The sequence below is a fragment of the Miniopterus natalensis genome, chromosome 7, assembly GCF_054644295.1.
Source record: "Miniopterus natalensis isolate mMinNat1 chromosome 7, mMinNat1.hap1, whole genome shotgun sequence".
Taxonomy (NCBI): domain Eukaryota; kingdom Metazoa; phylum Chordata; class Mammalia; order Chiroptera; family Miniopteridae; genus Miniopterus; species Miniopterus natalensis.
In genome coordinates this window covers 49,520,983-49,538,145 of record NC_142087.1, presented here as the reverse complement: position 1 = coordinate 49,538,145, position 17,163 = coordinate 49,520,983, and the positions used below count along the sequence as shown (strand labels likewise).

General features: G+C 38.3%; 1 protein-coding gene across 2 annotated transcripts in view; it reads left to right on the top strand.

Moving 5' to 3' along the window:
- DSC3 (desmocollin 3) overlaps positions 1-13,252 on the top strand; it is a 39,257-nt gene extending 26,005 nt beyond the window's left edge. Inside the window, exons 12-17 of one of the 2 annotated variants that reach the window (XM_087819027.1) lie at positions 3,018-3,242; positions 4,400-4,624; positions 7,136-7,257; positions 9,895-10,146; positions 12,082-12,124; positions 12,204-12,290. In XM_087819027.1, the coding sequence (XP_087675153.1) occupies positions 3,018-3,242; positions 4,400-4,624; positions 7,136-7,257; positions 9,895-10,146; positions 12,082-12,108 (851 nt within the window). In that variant the 3' untranslated portion in view covers positions 12,109-12,124; positions 12,204-12,290. Of the gene's footprint in view, positions 1-3,017; positions 3,243-4,399; positions 4,625-7,135; positions 7,258-9,894; positions 10,147-12,081; positions 12,125-12,203 lie in introns of both variants that reach the window. The other variant, XM_087819026.1, reaches the window with a different exon arrangement.
- Positions 13,253-17,163: the final 3,911 nt, after the last annotated feature.

Sequence of the window (17,163 nt, the reverse complement as noted above, 5' to 3'; positions counted from 1 at the left end):
TGACAGGAAATCGAACCATGATCTCCTGGATCCTAGGTTGAAGCTCAACCACTGAGCCACGCCCGGCCTGCCATCCCTAGGTAGTTTTAATGTGTTCTAGGATTGGAATAATTTTTCTGTAGTCATGTTACTGCACATTAACATCTACACCAGAAGGAACCCAAGGAAATACAGCGTGAAATTCAGACATTTATTTTTACTATTTGGTAATAACTTTGGTAAAATTTACTGGCAGTTGTATTTGGTATTAACAGCAGTACTCATTTTAGATACCTGAAGGTTTCATTTATCCATATATGTTCTTTTTTAAAAAATTTATCTTTATTGTTGAAAGTGTTACAGGTCTCCAATTTTTTCCTCCCAATTGACCCCCTCCACCTCGCTCCCACCCCCTCCGCAGGCCTTCACCCTGTTATTGACTGTGTCCATGGGTTATGCTTATATGCATATAACTTCTTTGGTTAACCTCTTCCCACCCTCCACCCTCCTTTCCTCTTTCCTCTGAAAACATGATTGTCTGTTACATGCGTCAATGTCTCTGGATCTATTTAGTTCATCAGATTCTTTTGTTCATTAGCTTCTTCTTAAAGAAGACCCTTCAGTATTTCCTGTAGTGCTGGTCTGGTGGTAATGAACTCCTTTAGCTTTTCCTTGTGTGAGAAGCTCTTTATCTGACCTTCAATTCTAAATGATAGCTTTGCTGGGTAGAGCAATCTTGGTTGTAGTTCCATGTTTTTTATCACTTTGAATATTTCTTGCCATTCTCTTCTGGCCTGCAAAGTTTCTGTTGAGAAATCAGCTGACAGTCGTATGGGTGCTCCCTTGTAGGTAACTAACTGCTTTTCTCTTGCTGCTTTTAAGATTCTCTCTTTGTCTTTAACCTTTGATGTGTCTTGCTGTGGGCCTCTTTGGGTTCCTCTTGTTTGGGACCCTCTGTGCTTCCTGGACTTGTAAGTCTATTTCTTTCCCCAGGTAGGGGAAGTTTTCAAATAGGTTTTTCAAATAGGTTTTTAAATAGGTTTTTAATTTCTTGCTCTCTTCCTTCTTCTTCTGGCACCCCAAAAATATGAATGTTGGGCCTTTTAAAGTTGTCCTAGAGCTCCTTATACTATCTTCATATTTCTGGATTCTTTTTTTCTTTTTCTCTTCTGGTTAGGTGTTTTTTGTTTCCTCATGTTCCAAATTGCTGATTTGATTTTCAGTGTCCTCTACTCTACTTTTGATTCCCTGTAACTTTTTCTTCATTTCAGTTCTTGTAGCCTTCATTTCAAATTGGTACTTTATTATGTCATCGATTTTCTCAGTTATTTTCATAAAACTCTTACTAATATGGTTGAGCATCCTTACAAACAAAATTCTGAACTCTGTATCTGTTAGCTTGCTTGGATCTATTTCATTTAGTTCCTCTTCTAGAGAGTTCTTCTTTCTTTTGTGACGTTTCTTTGCCTCCACATTTTGGCTGCTTCCAGGTGTTTGTTTCTATGTATTAGGTAGAGTTGCTATGTCTCCTGGAATTTGTAGAGTGGCTTTGTGTAGTAGGTGTCCTGTAGGGTCCAGTGGCTCAGCCTCCCCAGTCACCTGAGCTGGGCCTTCTAGGTGCTCCCCTGTGTGGGCTGTGTGCACTGTCCTGTTGTAGTTGAGACTTGGTTGCTGTTGGAGTTACTGGGAGGAATTGGCCCCTCAGACCAATCGGCTGTGAGGACCAGCTGCAACTACAGCCAGAGAGCTGCTGTGCTGGAGACACCCCTATGGAGCAGGATTTACTTCAGTGGAGCTTTGGTGTTCACCAAGTGCACCCCTTGAGTGTGTCACTCGTGGATGTGGTAGGGTTGTAATCCAGTGTGGTCGAGTCTGACCACCAGGTGCACTGTCTCTGGGGCCTCCCGGGAGGTGCAAAGTCAGCCTGTGCCAGTCCCTTGCCCAGGGCCACCCAGCATGAGCTGCACAGCAAACCATAGTTGGCTGCTACTTGTGCTGGGCTTGGAGGTGCCCAGGAGAGGCCAAGCTATGAGCCAGTGCAGCTGCCGCTAGTGCCAGGCCTGGGGCCACTTATTAAGCCGTATGGGGCCCGCTGCTGCTTGTTTGAGAGATTTTAGGAAAGTCCTAAGCATGAGGCTACAGAGGCCACTTGCACAGAAAAGCCCCTAGAAATGTCCTGGATGAGCTGCAGGTGGGGAGGGGCGGGGCCTCCAGGAATCATGGGGCGGGGCCAAAGGTGCAGTCAGGTGCTGGGATTCAAATATGGCGCCTGCCTGCCGGCTGTGTGCGGGGAGGACTCGCCAAAGGAGCCGTGGCCTCCGCCAGCCCTTCTGCCTGGGAGGAAGCCGCCCTCCACCTCTCGCCCGGATCTCAGGCAGGTTAGTTCCTCCCCGAGTGTCCCGGGTCCTTTCAGGCTGCTGCCCGGCGCTGGGCTCAGAGGGAGCGTCCGAGTGAGTCCGTGCCGGGCCCTTTAGGAGGAGCTGCTGGGGCTCCCGCAGCCTCCGCGACCCTCAGGGACAGTCCCCGCTGGTTTCACAGCCCAAAGTTGTGGGGACGTCTCTTCCCGGCCCTGGAGCCCTGGGCTGGGGGCCTGCTGTGGGGCTGGGACCCCTCACTCCTCCGGAAAACCCCCACCGCCGAGATTCCCTCCCGGGTTTCAACCGCGGCTCTGGGTGTGGGCCCGCGGCCGCGTCTCCGATTCAGCCGGATCCCCCCGCGTCTCCGCCCCTCCTATCGGTCTCGGTGCTTCTTCAGGTCCCTGGTTGTGGGGCTTCTGTGCAGCCAGATCTCAGGAGGCCCTGAGTGATGGTGGTTCTGTATTTTAGTTGTAATTTTGATGTGGTTGCGGGAGGCGGCGGGTGCAGCTGTTACCTACGCCGCCAGCTTGTTTCTCTCCATATGTTCTTATTTAACATTTCTTCTAATAACCATGAGTTTATTAAAAAAATATATATCCTATTTAGAATCTATTTTATTTTTTCTGAAGAAACTATAAAAGACTTTACAAATTTCACTAAACCTTTTATCTTTCTTCCTAGATGGTAGATCGTGTACTGGAACACTTGCCATTAACATTGAAGATGTGAATGATAATGCACCAGAAATACTTCAAGATTATGTAACAATTTGCAAACCAAAGATGGGGTATACTGACATTTCAGCTTTCGATCCTGACGAACCTATCCATGGCCCTCCATTTTATTTCAGCTTGGCAAACCCTTCTGCAGAAGTCAACAGAATATGGACCCTCTCCAAAGTTAATGGTACTCATTCAAAAACAATGATATATATGCTCTGAAACAACCAAAAGTGGATTTATCATTAACATATTTTAAAAGCCTAAAATACTTTTACAAATATCGTTGGGGGCCTATGTCATCTATTATACACAAAATGAAAGAAACCATAATTTTTATGATGGCAAAATTTAATTTTACAACAAAGACAAAAATGCTTTGTAAAAATATTGGGCAGCTTATCACTAAATTGTTTTTGCTGTTTTTCAAGTAACTCTAGTGAGACGAAGAGAGAATGGAAGATGGGTGGCTTAAATTTGATTGTGAGCAAACTCTGGAAGTGAGGAATCTGGGTGTATGGGACAAGCACTCTAAAATGTTGAAACCCAAAATGTTGAAGTTCTTACAGTTATTACAGTGCATTTAAGCACAGCGTAGAAATTACAAATGACTCCCAGATGTGCACTATGCTACTTTGTCATTTCATTTAGTGCATTGCAAAAACTTAAGAAGGTTGTAATTGCTGATGACATTGTGCAGAGCTTTTGGTCAGTTGGTGATAAGGTCTTTAAAATAAGTATTAAGACTGTTGGGGGAAATATCACAGTTGATATATATGTATTGTTATGATATAGTGATAGCTGTTTTTGTGTAAGCCTTATACCCAGCCTGAGTGACATTAATTAGCTTTCTGGCATTGAGATTACTTCCAGAGGCAAGGCATTAATCACAAAGTGTCTATTGTGTTTTGAAAAATGCCCTTAGCCGTAGGATAATGGAGGTAAGTGGATAAGAGAATGTGAACTTAAAACATCCTTTGTTTGTAACTGTGTGTGTTGATTCTTTATGAGTGTCATAGCTCTTACTAAGGAAAAATGCTTGAAGTGTATGTTAAAAGCTAATCTAACATTATTAGTTTGTAAACAAGGGGATAAGTAAGAAAATATCAAATATTGTTGAAATGCTACTGGGTCACTCCACTGCCAAATTCTTTCTTCAAACATCTCTCTGAAAAGTTACAATGACCAACACATATGCAGTAATGTTAGTGCTTGAAAAAGTTGAAGATAGTCACCCATTTATTTTAATTTTAATGTAGCAGGTGGTTATTTACAAACAAGAGTGGTGAAACAAAGGTGAAAGGAGGAATGAGTGTTCATTCAATTATAATTCTTTTATTTTAGATACAGCTGCCCGTCTTTCATATCGGAAAAATGCTGAAGTTAAAGAATATAATATTCCTATTACTGTAAAAGATAGAGCAGGTCAATCTGCAACAAAAACCTTGAGAGTTAATCTCTGTGATTGTACTCATCCAAGTCAATGTCTGGGGGCTTCAAGGAGTGTGGGAGCATCACTCGGAAAATGGGCGATCCTGGCGATACTACTGGGTATAGCACTGCTTTCTTGTAAGTCCTTTTACTTACTTAAAATTAAAATATATAATAAATATCCAAATGCAAGAAAAAGTCTTTAAAAAGTAATCTTGCCCTGCCATTCATCAGGCGTGAGTTCCCTTTACAAATTCCTGTTTGTGTTATTTGAGTTCTGATTGACTGTTTTCTTTGAGGAGCAAAATCATTTTTGAGATAAAAGATTTCATTTTTGGACAGAATTCTTGAAAATGCCTAACGTTGTGTTAAGCCTGTCAATGTATAGTTTTATTTCTGGGCCTTTTATTTTAATTTTTTATGTTAAATTCATGTTTAATGATAGAAAAATATGTGAATACAATGATATAGAAATTTCTGGGACTTAAAACTAAGAAAAATAGTGATCAAAGTTTTTTTTCCTCCCCTATTTTTTTTTAAAATTTATATTTAAATTTAGATGTTCCTTTTTTCCCCTAGTGACTCCTTTTACCCCACCCCCATTCCCCTCCCCAGGCCTTTACCACACTATTGTCTCTGACCATGAGTTATGCATATATGCACATAAATTCTTTGGTTAATCTCTTCCCACCCACCCACCGACCCCCACCTTCCCTCTGAGATTCCTCAGTCTGTTCCATGCTTGTGTGTCACTGGATCTATTTTGTTAATCAGTTTATTTTGTTCTTTAGATTCCACATATGAGTGAGATCATGTACTACCCCTTTTAGTACTATAATACAATCTAAAACTTATGCTATATGGAAGTTCACTAAGCCATTTTCATGTCATGCCTTCTCACCATTCAGCCACAGATTTATGGGAGATGGTCAGCAATGTCTCTTCTTCCATGTTACTTTGCCAATTTTGAATTCTATCAACTTCTTCTCCAGTTGTGTAGTTCCCTCTGACACCATATCTCTCTCTCTCTTTTTATATCCGCCCAGTCCTCCAGCTGAGATTAGCTGTTGTTCCTTTGTTCTGTGATAGGAGTGGTGATTAAGAGCAAGACACTGGAATTAGACTGTCTGGGTTTGTACCCCAGCTCTATCATTTGCAAGCCATGTGACCTGGGGCAAGTTACTTAACTGTGCTTCAGTTTCCTCACCTGTAAAAGGAAATAATTATAGTAGCCTACTTTATGGGGTAGCACTGAGGATTAATTAATGCATGTGAAGAGCTTAGAACTGTGCATGGTATATTTCTAATAAGTGTTCATTATCTTTTACTAACTCAACAAAATAAATGTATATTGAACACCAATGATATGCCAAAAACTGTCTAGATGCATGGGATTCATCAAAGAACAAAACACAAAACACACACAAAAATAGTCTGTCTTGAGAGGGTTAACTAATAAGTAAATTAAATGCTGTAGAGGGAAAAAAAATAGAGCAAAATAATTAGGATCGATAGTGCTGTAGAATGCGTGTGGGGTGAGTGGGAGAGATTGGTGGTGGTGATTGCAATTTTCAGTAAATGGCTAGGTGAGGCCTACCTTGAGGTTATTGTTGATGATTTTTGGAAAAGGTAGTCCAGTGGAGTACCTGGGGAAAGAGCTTTCAGGTAGAGGGGAAAGTCAGTTCCAAGGCGCTAAGGCGAGAGTATGCCTGCGGAAATCAAGGAATGGCAGTGAGACCAGCGCAGCTAGAGAGTAGTGGATGCGGGGAAGACGCCTAAGAAATGGAAGGGGAAAGATCACAAGGGGCCACAAGAGTAGGCGAGGGTTGGTACACATTTTCTAGGGCTAGATAGTATATATTTTAAACTTTGCAGGCCTTGTAGCAAGAAAGCAGCCATAGAAAAAATTTAAATGATGGGCATGCTGTGTTCCAGTAAACTTTATTTGTGGGCACTAAAATTTGAATTTTATATAATTTTTACATCTAATAAACTATTATTCTTTTGATTTTTTTCAACTATTTAACAATGCAAAAACCACACTCATGGGCCATACAGAGACGTGTGGTGGGCTGGATTTGGGCTGTAGTTTGGCAGCTGATGTATAGCAGCTTGAAGAACGTTGTAAAGTATTGCTATTACTATTAGTTGTATTATCACACATTTCAACCTCCCACAGTTATTGCATAGAATGAAAATTCTGAATAGACAAAATACAAAATAGGTTTAATTAAAATATTTGGAGATAAATCTATTTTGGGAAAAAATGTTTTGTCATGCTTTTCTGTAGGCAAACCATTCTTTTGGGAATCAGTAACTCTCTTTAAAGTCTTTGTCTTAAACAAATGTCAGTGACTTAAAAAATGTACTATTTAACTCATAATTCTAAATACTTTAGTATGATGGGTAGAATTCAGACTCTTAAAGAGGACTGTCATCAAAATATACGTATAATCATGCCAAATTTTAAAATCTAAGCTAACTCATGGCATGCTAATTTAGGAAGGAGGTCAAGGTAATTCATGGGACATCATGCTTAGTGGCTTTATTTGCCTCCTGTGCACCTTAGGTGATAGGGTACAAAGGATGGGTATTTTATTCCATGTATGTTAACCTGTATATGTTCCCTTTTTTTCCCCCCAAACTCAGCTGTATTGCTAACTTTAGTATGTGGAGCTGTTGGTGCCAGGAAAAAAAAAGGTTTTCCTGAAGATTTGGCACAGCAAAATTTAATTATCTCAAACACAGAAGCACCTGGAGATGATAAGGTGGTAAGTAATTTTCTTAGATGCATATTTACCTCTGAGTACCTCCCATAATCTCTTAACGCATCCTCATGAAGTTATTTTGAAATTTAGAAGTTTATTTATAGTTTTAATTGTGTAAGATTTTGTAGGCATAAGTATTTTATCTGTCAGTATTCAAATATTTATGTAATGGCATTTATTTAACTTTTTAACCAGATGCATTGTTTTGGTTATCTTTTTTCCACTCTCTAGTGCTATAATTTAACACTTGTTCTTTGAGGTTGTAAATTTATTATAATAACAATCTATTTGGCTGCTGCCTACAATGTGTATTCCCAGAGATTATTTTTCTCTTTGTCTGTTTATAATAGAAAAAAATAACTTGCTAAAAACTATGAAGATAAATGAAGAAAATATCAAAGAGTGTGCGTATGTATGGGAGGAGATTGGGAGATGGGGTTAGAAATTAGGTGAAAAATGAGGGCTGGAAAAGTAAATCTGGAAATCATTAACATGGAAAAGGAGTTATGGATATCCTGGGAGAATAAATTTTGGAGAATGCACTTGGAGGTGGGTGAAAGGAACGCAGAGTAGAGAATGTGGAACAGCACTGTGGGCTCAGCCTCCCATTTTAGTTTATTTTTAATTCTCTCATTAGCTTAAAAATATGATCTCAGCATGTATTTATAATGACAAAATTGTACTATCAAGGAGATTTGAAAATCAGAATTTTGTGTGTGTGTGTGTGTAATAGAAATTTACTGTAGCACCAACCTAAGCAAAAAATATAGGGTAGCAGTGCCACCAAATGGCTACTTTTCAGTTCACTTTTTCTAGTATTTTTTCCTAAGGCAGTGAGATAGCATGCATGACTTTTATAGATGTAGTTCAGGTTCAGTAAACCATCTCAACTTGAAAATCTTCCAGATCACTTAGAGACTCTGCATATTAAATTAAAAAAAAATAAATTGCTGAGAAGATGGCACAAAAAGAGCCTGATTATTATGGAGATGTTGTCATGACCATAACAGTTTATCATTAGAACTGACACACTGAGGTTACTGCTATAACTAAACTTCTCACTTATGTTGAACTTCTCTAGTTCTCTCTCTCTCTCTTTTTCTTTGAAACTGAACTTTTGGAAAGAAAGATTTATATTCACCTTATGGTATTACTTCCTGTTCACTCAGCACTCCTTGGAAATTCTTCTGACAAAAATCACCAGTGGTCACTTTTTTACTTGAATTCAATGGGTGCTACCTTTCTTTGCACCAGCTCTTACCCTTCTTAGTTTGTTTCTACTTTGCTCATTGACCTCCTTACCGTACCCCTTCGCATGGCTTCAGAGCCGTGCCTCTTTGGTTCCCTCTATTGGCAATTCCAGATCCATTGTCACAGCTCTAATTCCTTCGCCCACTCCTTCAAATGGGCTGTTGCTTATGGCTTTAATTCTTAGCCCTCTTTTCTCTTAGTCTACAGTTTTATCTGGGTGATGCCGTTTATTCCACACTCCCCGAATTCTCCCTCCAGCTCTGATCTCACGCCTGAGCTCCAGATCCCCACATTCATGTATCCGCCTTGACATCCCGCAAGCTTCTCAAGTTTACAGTGTCCCAAACTGGACGGCTGACGCCCGTCTCACCCACAGGCATGCTCCTGTTTCAGCGTGAATCATACCATCAATCTTGTTGCACCGCAGAACACAAAGGAATTATTTCCAACCCTTCCCTTTGCTGCCTCACCCGTCTAACCGCCAGTAAGCTCTCCATGGACTTCTTCCAATCATTACTGCTTCTGCTTTGGCTTAGGCCCTTACCATTTACACCTAGAATCATTCAGATCCTTCTGATCTCCACGACACTGAACACATCTCTTATTTGTCTTTCACATTATTGCCTAGAATGATTTAAAAAATATGTTTCTCCCCTGTTATGAAAACGATTTTTTGAGTCCTCATAATCTCAGGATAGTCAGAGGGAGAGAGAGACAGAAACAAACATCGATGAGAGAGATCCATTGATCACCTGCCTCCTGCACACTCCCTACTGGGGATCGGGCCTGAAACCCCTGGCACGTGCCCTGACCAGGAATTGAGCCAGCGGCCTTCCGGTGCCTGGGACTGTGCTCAACCAACTGAGCCACACCCGCTGGGCTCCTCTGGCCTTCTGTAACCTTTCCAGCTTCCTTTCTCTCTCTGCATTCTGTGTGGTAGCCATTCTCAACAGGCTGAAGTCGAGAAACCCTAAGGCATCCTTTGCCCTAGACCCTCCTGCAGGTAGTGCATTCTTCCTCCCACTTCTCAGTAGGAGTCCTTCAGCTCAGTTTCCCAAGTCTACTCCAGTGAACCTCTCTGTTCTTTTTCTGTGCTCCTATAGCATTCTGTGTTCACCTGTATGTCAGAATAATCACATTCTTAAAGTAATTATCTGCGTTCTGACTTATTGGAATATGAACTTGGAGGCACTGAATGACCATGTCCATCTTTGCATCCCTAGACTGAGCACACGATTGGAAAGTAAATGTCTGTTGAATGAATGAATAAATGAAGGAAGGAAGGAATAAAAGGTTGAATAAATGTTGTTTCTCCCTTGCCGCCTGTGACTTTACTTGGAATCCATCTTCTCGTAATATGAATGGTCTTATTTTATTTTATTATTTCAGTGTTCTGCCAATGGGTTTATGACCCAGACAGTCAACAACTCTACCCAAGGCTTTTGTGGTACTATGGGATCAGGAGTCAAAAATGGAGGGCTGGAAACCATTGAAATGGTGAAAGGAGGGCACCATACCTTGGAGTCATGCCGGGGTCATCATCACACCCTGGACTCTTGCAGGGGAGGACACGTGGACATGGAAAACTCCAGATACACTCATTCAGAGTGGCATAATTTCACTCAGCCTCGTCTTCGTGAAGTGAGTTTCCCTAAGTGATTCCACTCTACAATTTAAATGGCCAAGTGCAGAACAATAGGAAATTGAAATGAACATATATTTTGAGAAACTGCTTTTCCCTGTGCTTCATGGCTCCCTCTTTCTTCCTCACTCTCTGGTTATTTTTCCCCCTGCTCTTTAATTGTGTTATATTATTTAATATAAAAGGGATTTTATTTCATCTGTTACATTCTCTTAATTTCTAAAATATCATGAAAACTGCAGGTTTTTAATATCCCTCACTTAAGTTTCATTTTAGTTTTAGGTGTGTGTTTACCTTATGAGCTCTTTTATTATGGAATATGAAAAAAACCTCATTTCTCACAATCACAAACTCCCAAAATCAAATTTCCATTTCTCTGTGAAAACAAAGCATCTGTACACAATTATAGGATTAACATTTAATAATATGATTTGTCTGAAATATTTTTAATGTAAAAAGCACCATGCAAATATAATGTGTTTTATCCAGAGGAAAGCAAGGGTGTGAAAGAAAGGAGAGATTAAATAAGGGATTTTCAATCCTGATAGCACATCAAAATCCCCTGGGGAGCTTTTAAAACAGCACTAACACCTGCTCTCCACCTTGAAAGATTCAGATTTAATTGGTTTGGCTCCCCTACCCCTCATAGCTCCTCAGGTGATCAAATGTACAACCCAGGTAGAGCACCCCTGGATTAAATTTCTTTCTGGTACTAAGATTTCACTTCTTTGATCGGAGGGTACCAGTGCCTTGGTAACACCAACACTGGACCAGAAGCCCTTAACCCTTTGATGGACTGCAAATAGCTTAAATGTCTATAGCATATTTTTTTTCATGAAATTCAAGAGTTATTCTTTTCCTGTTTCTAGACAGTCAGTTTCATGTAATATGTTGGGAAGGAGCAAAGCTTAAGAAGTACTCTTAGGAGTCTTCTTTGCTGTGCACATCAGGTCATGGGATGCGAGGCTAACATGGTCATGAAGGATGACCCTTGACAATGCAAGACAAGAAATGAGCTCAGGTTAGAGAGGGAATGCACACAGGTGAGGAAGGGAGCAGGCACAGGAGTGTGACAAGTCAGCAGAGAGGCCAGTGACAGATGGTCAGGGTAGTTGTGGCTGAATGGTTGTCCCCTTCATTCCAAAGGCCAAGTTTTTGCAATGTCGGTTATGTTATTTTGAATTTTAGTGACATTTTTAATGCATCTCTATTTTGTCATGTTTTGGCTATCTTGTAAACTTGATTCTGAAGCCAACGAGGCAATTCTTTCCTACTTTCTTACTGCACATAATATGTAGCAATTTTAGTTAACATCTATTATCTGTTTACTATGTGCTGGTCATAGTAAGAATATTTTTCTTTATTTTTTCCCCATCACTATTTATCCCCCCTATACCCTCTTCCACCTCCCCCTCTTCCCCCTGCAATCACCACACCATTGTCTGTATTCATGAGTTCTTTCTCTTCCCCCCCAATCCTTCCACCCCTCCCAACACCCCCCCCACCAGAGCTAGACCTGCTCTGTATCTATTTTCATGCACTACTATTTCATCATTTAAAACTGATCCTGTGAGATAGTCACTGTCTATATCCCCTTCTTAAGACTTGAGAAGAGGGAGACAAAAATATTTAGTAACTTGCTCACAGTCATATAGCTAGTTGGTAAAGCCAGAGCTATGACTCAAAATCAGGACTGGTTGACCATTCAAGTTCAAATTCCTAACCACTATGCATATTGTCACCATTCTGTGTGGACTAGCCTGACCTCTGGATATAAAATTTAGGGATGGGCATGTAATGATAATTTGAATGTACTTAAATATAACATTTATATACATAATTTTTTGTTTGTATGGATTATTAGAAATGTAAAATATGCTGACTTTATGGTATGGTTGTGATATAGACCAATCATGTGCATTTTTTGTATGTAGGACTCCGTTAGAGGACACACTGGTTAAAAATTAAACATAAAAGGTAAATAAAAAAATAAATTTTATGTTTATATGTTTGTGTCTTTAAAACAATAATGCAGTCCCTTTTTTTTGGTTTACAGAAATTGCACCTATATAATCAGAATGAAGACCACCTCTCATCGCAAGATTATGTGCTTACATACAACTACGAAGGAAGAGGGTCTCCAGTTGGTTCTGTAGGTTGCTGCAGTGAAAAACAGGAAGAAGAGGGTCTGGACTTTTTAAATAATTTGGGAGCTAAATTTACTGCACTGGCAGAAACATGCACAAAGAGATAAATGTTACAGGGCTACAACTAGACATTATCCTGTCAGACATTCTGGGGGTTTCTGGAAGGAATGCTGTAAAATTCAGTTTCAGTTTCTAAATAGATACATGTGAATATATATGAATTTTTCTAAATTTTGAATTATGCTAATTGCCAATTTATATTTTTCAAGCAATGTATTGCTTACCTCTTTTTTTTTTTTTTTTAAATCAAGTTTAAATGTTAAAACAGATTTTTGTCTTCTGTAAAGCTGAGTAAATAGACAATTAGCAGATCTCATGCTGTAATATTGGAATTAAAGTCTATAAAGGATCTGTTCTCCTTTACAGATATTTTTCCAATAAGTATGTTGGGTAAATATTAGTCCAACAATAGCTGCACTGTATTTGACTGGATATAGCACAACAGCTATCTGGACTGAAATTCTGTTCCTGTTCCAGATTTAGATTTAAATGGAATAGGATTATTTCAAATACTATGGCTGATTTTGTTGTGGTTTTTTAGCTCTAAAAAGTCATTAGTGCCTTGTCAGTAGCCCCTGTGATTTCTAGAATTTTGTTTTCCTCTGGTTAGCAACAGGATAATAAAGAGCAGTCTTATCAACTCGATTGCCCTAATGAAGGTCTCAAAAGTACGTAGCCACAACTTTAAACTACCCTAGAAAAGTGTAAGACAAGAAATTGTTACTTTGATGCTTTTGAAAGTGTGTTTTATGGTTTATAAAGGATTATTATGAGGAATATAAATTTCCTATTCTCAAGAAACAGATCTATATTTACCACACAGAGAAGAGTGATTGCCAGCATTTTAATGAAAAATAGTAAAAATCTTATTGAGATAGGATTATTTCAAACACTATGGCTGATTCCAATTCCTAGCATTTTTTCCCCCTGAGATTTAGGACTACCATCGAAAACTTGCCAGTAATGAAAATTATGCTGGAAAAAAGTTGCTTTCTTCTCTTAAGTATTGTACTTTCATATTTTCATTTGCAACTTTAGCACATATGGCTCTTATTTCCTCTCAATAGTCGTCATTTCAAATTAGAATATGTTATCCTTAAATGGATTATGGTTATGCCTTATTATCTGAAAAAACAGACTCCTGCCATAGTTATAAGTAGCAATGAGGGATTAACATGCATTTTAATTCACTGCCATTTTCAAACAGAATATATCATGGCAGGTAGATTTTACAAAATGTTGTGAATAATCAAAAGAATATGGGAAACTCAACCCCTAGGTGCAATTTAATATCTTCTAAGATGTTGCTTACATTGAGCACTTCCAAAATTTGTTTTTATGATAGAGCCCCTGGCAGGCCTGCAGAATACTTCACGGCAATGATGTTACCAACTTAAAATAATGAATACCTAAATTTATGGTAAATCTAATCACGTTGTATACTTACTTCAAGTGATAGTTTAAAAACTGAACTAGAAGTATAGGAGCAAAAGTAGGTTTACAGTTGTGCTACAGATAAGTACTACAATAATTAATAAATAATAATACAAGAATAAAGTGCATTTCGCATACTCACAATGATAAATCTACTTTTGCCTCACTCCTGTATTAGGTATCACTAACTGAAGAAAATTTTGGAAGACAGATCATTAAAATTAGCTTTAAAATTTTGCAGCTATGAATTGGGACCTATTTCCCTCCACCCCCCAAAATTCTTCATTTGACCATGGGGGCAGAATTTGTTGAGCTAGCCTGTGAAGTGGCAGTGTTCTATAGGAATAGAGTTTGATCTAAATATATGTATGTGTGTGTGTGTATATATGGGGACACTGGGAACTTTGGGAGAGGACAATTACAAGGTGGGTATTGGGACTGTCAAAGAGCATTGTGAAAACCCAGGCCTTCAAGGGCGAGGCGAGAGGCCCACAAGGGGCCGTGAGTGGTAGTAAAGGCAACAATGTTTGCCTCATGGTTTTTCCTAGGCCAGGCCCTTCCTTTTCCTTCTTTTCTCAGGCCAGTGGCAGTTGCCATTGGATTTTGGTGAAGTATCACTAACCCTTTTTCTGTGCCTCACCTTATTTGGCGTGTGGAGTCCAGGAGAAGAGCGCTGACTGCATCATGAGTCTGAAGGCAGCTACAGGATGGGCCTGAACTGGTTGTGCAGAACAGACAAGGCATTCACGGGAAATGCTTTATTCCTGTGTAGCCCTCTGGGCCCTGTGATAGAAGGTCTTCAACTAAATGTGCTCTAAACTTTTTTATTTGATGCTACACTTTGGGTTTTCTTATTTGCTCCTGAAATCTAGATTTTTAGACTGCTGAAAGGGTAATTTTCCTTTTAAAGTTTTCTTATTTTTAATGTAAACATCTTTAACATGTAGTATTCTTCTTTCCTTATATATATAAGGTGAAAATTACGCTGTTTTAGTATAAAAGAAAATATCTCTTTAAAGCTTTCATTTTTCCTGTTCTTGAATTTTTGATGTAAATGTACAGATTGTTTTTTTCTTATTTTTATAAAGAAGCAGTTAACTGTCTGTATAAAATGCAGTGATGTTTGTTATTAAAAAAATTACTTTACTTTTAAAGAAACATGGCAGGTTAAAACAGCAAAAATTGGATGTGTAAAGTAATATTTACAGATATAGGATGAAATAAAACAATGTTAATTTAATTTCTTGTCTTTGTCGTTTTCAGAGATTAAGTTATTCCATGGTAAATATGTTACAAAACTGTGCTTAAGACTGGCATGGAAAGAGAGATTCTCAGTAATGCCTTTATTGTATTATTGGAGACTATTTTAGAGAATGGGTAATTATCAAATTGTTGACATTATTAAGATATATTATTTGGGGGAGATTGCTATGTAGGGCAAATGGTTATCTATCCCATCTATCTGTCATCTATTGATCATCTATTATCTATCATCTCTCTATATCTATCATCTATCTAATCTATCATCTATCTATATCTATCTATCTATCTATCTATCTATCTATCTATCTATCTATCTATCTATATCTATCATCTATCATCATCTATCTATCATCATCTATCTATCATCTATCATCTATCTGTCATCTATCTATCTATCTATCTATCTATCATCTATCATCATCTATCTATCATCTATCTATCATCTATCATCTATCTATCTATCTATCTATCTATCTATCTATCTATCTATCTATCATCTATCTATCATCTATCTATCTATCTATCTATCTATCTATCTATCTATCTATCTATCTATCTATCTATCTATCTATCATCTATCTATCATCATCTATCTATCATCTATCTATCTATCTATCTATCTATCTATCTATCTATCTATCTATCTATCTATCTATCTATCGTCTATCTATCTATCATCTATCTATATCATCTATCTATCTATCTATCGTCTATCTATCTATCTATCATCTATCTATATCATCTATCTATCTATCTATCATCTATCTATCTATCTATCTATCTATCTATCTATCTATCATCTATCATCTATCTATCATCTATCATCATCTATCATCATCTATCATCATCTATCTATCTATCATCTATCATCTATCTATCATCTATCTATCATCTATCTATCATCTATCTATCATCATCTATCATCATCTATCTATCATCATCATCTATCTATCATCTATCTATCATCTATCTATCTATCTATCTATCTATCTATCTATCTATCTATCTATCTATCTATCTATCTATCTATATCTATCTATGTATCTATCATCTATCTATCTATCTATCTATCATCTATCTATCTATCTATCTATCTATCTATCTATCTATCTATCTATCTATCATCTATCTATCTATCATCTATCTATCTACCATTATTATCTATCTGATTTTGTTTGAGTGAAGAAGGATTAGAAGGTGGTTGTAATTACAGAGTGCTCCAGAAATAAAATGCTGACCCAGGATTCTTACTTGGAGGAGCAGTGTAGTCAAGGGGAAACATTCAAAGTTAAAAAAGAAACAATACAAAAAACAAAAGTGACATTCCATCCTTGGTTCTGCCACTTACAGGATATATAACATCAGAGCTTTAATTACAACTGAATAATGGTGCTATGCACGTCACAGTCAGTCTTTTCCCCAGATGTGTGTATGTTTGTGTGCGTGTGTGCGTGTACACGTGCTCTTGCCGACAATTATAAGGCTTGACCGTGTCAGAAATTTATGATTTTTATTAATAGCTTTAAATTCTGATATAATTTGAAACAGTTTCAATTTTAGGAAATTTTATTGTGATCATTTTTGTGTGTAAATATTTGGCTTCAAGAATGTTGAAATTTTTTTTGTAATAGCAAAACTGAATAAATTCCAAGTGTCCAGCAGAATTGATTTGGTATTTGAATTTGCATCCTGGCTATGCCAGTTTCTCTCTGTGGACTTTGGAAAGGCTACTTACCCTCCTTTTCATTTTCTTCCTCTTAAAATCAAAATAACAATACTGACCTCAAGGGGTTGTTGGGATGATTAAAAGAGTTAATATAGTTAAAGCACGTAGAATATTTCCTGTACATAGTAAAAGATTTAGAAGTGGTAGGTAGCCCGGCTGGGCGTGGCTCAGCTGTTGAGTGTTGACCTGGGATCCAGGCGATTGGGGTTCGATTCCGGGTCAGGGCACATGCCCGGGTTGTGGGCTCGATCAATGGCTCTCTCATCATTGATGTTTCTCTCTCTCTCTTTCCCTCTCCTTTCCTCTCTCTGAAATCAATAAAGATATATTTAAAAAAAAAAAAAAGAAGTGGTAGTAGGTATATAGGCAGTAAAATTATGTAGTTG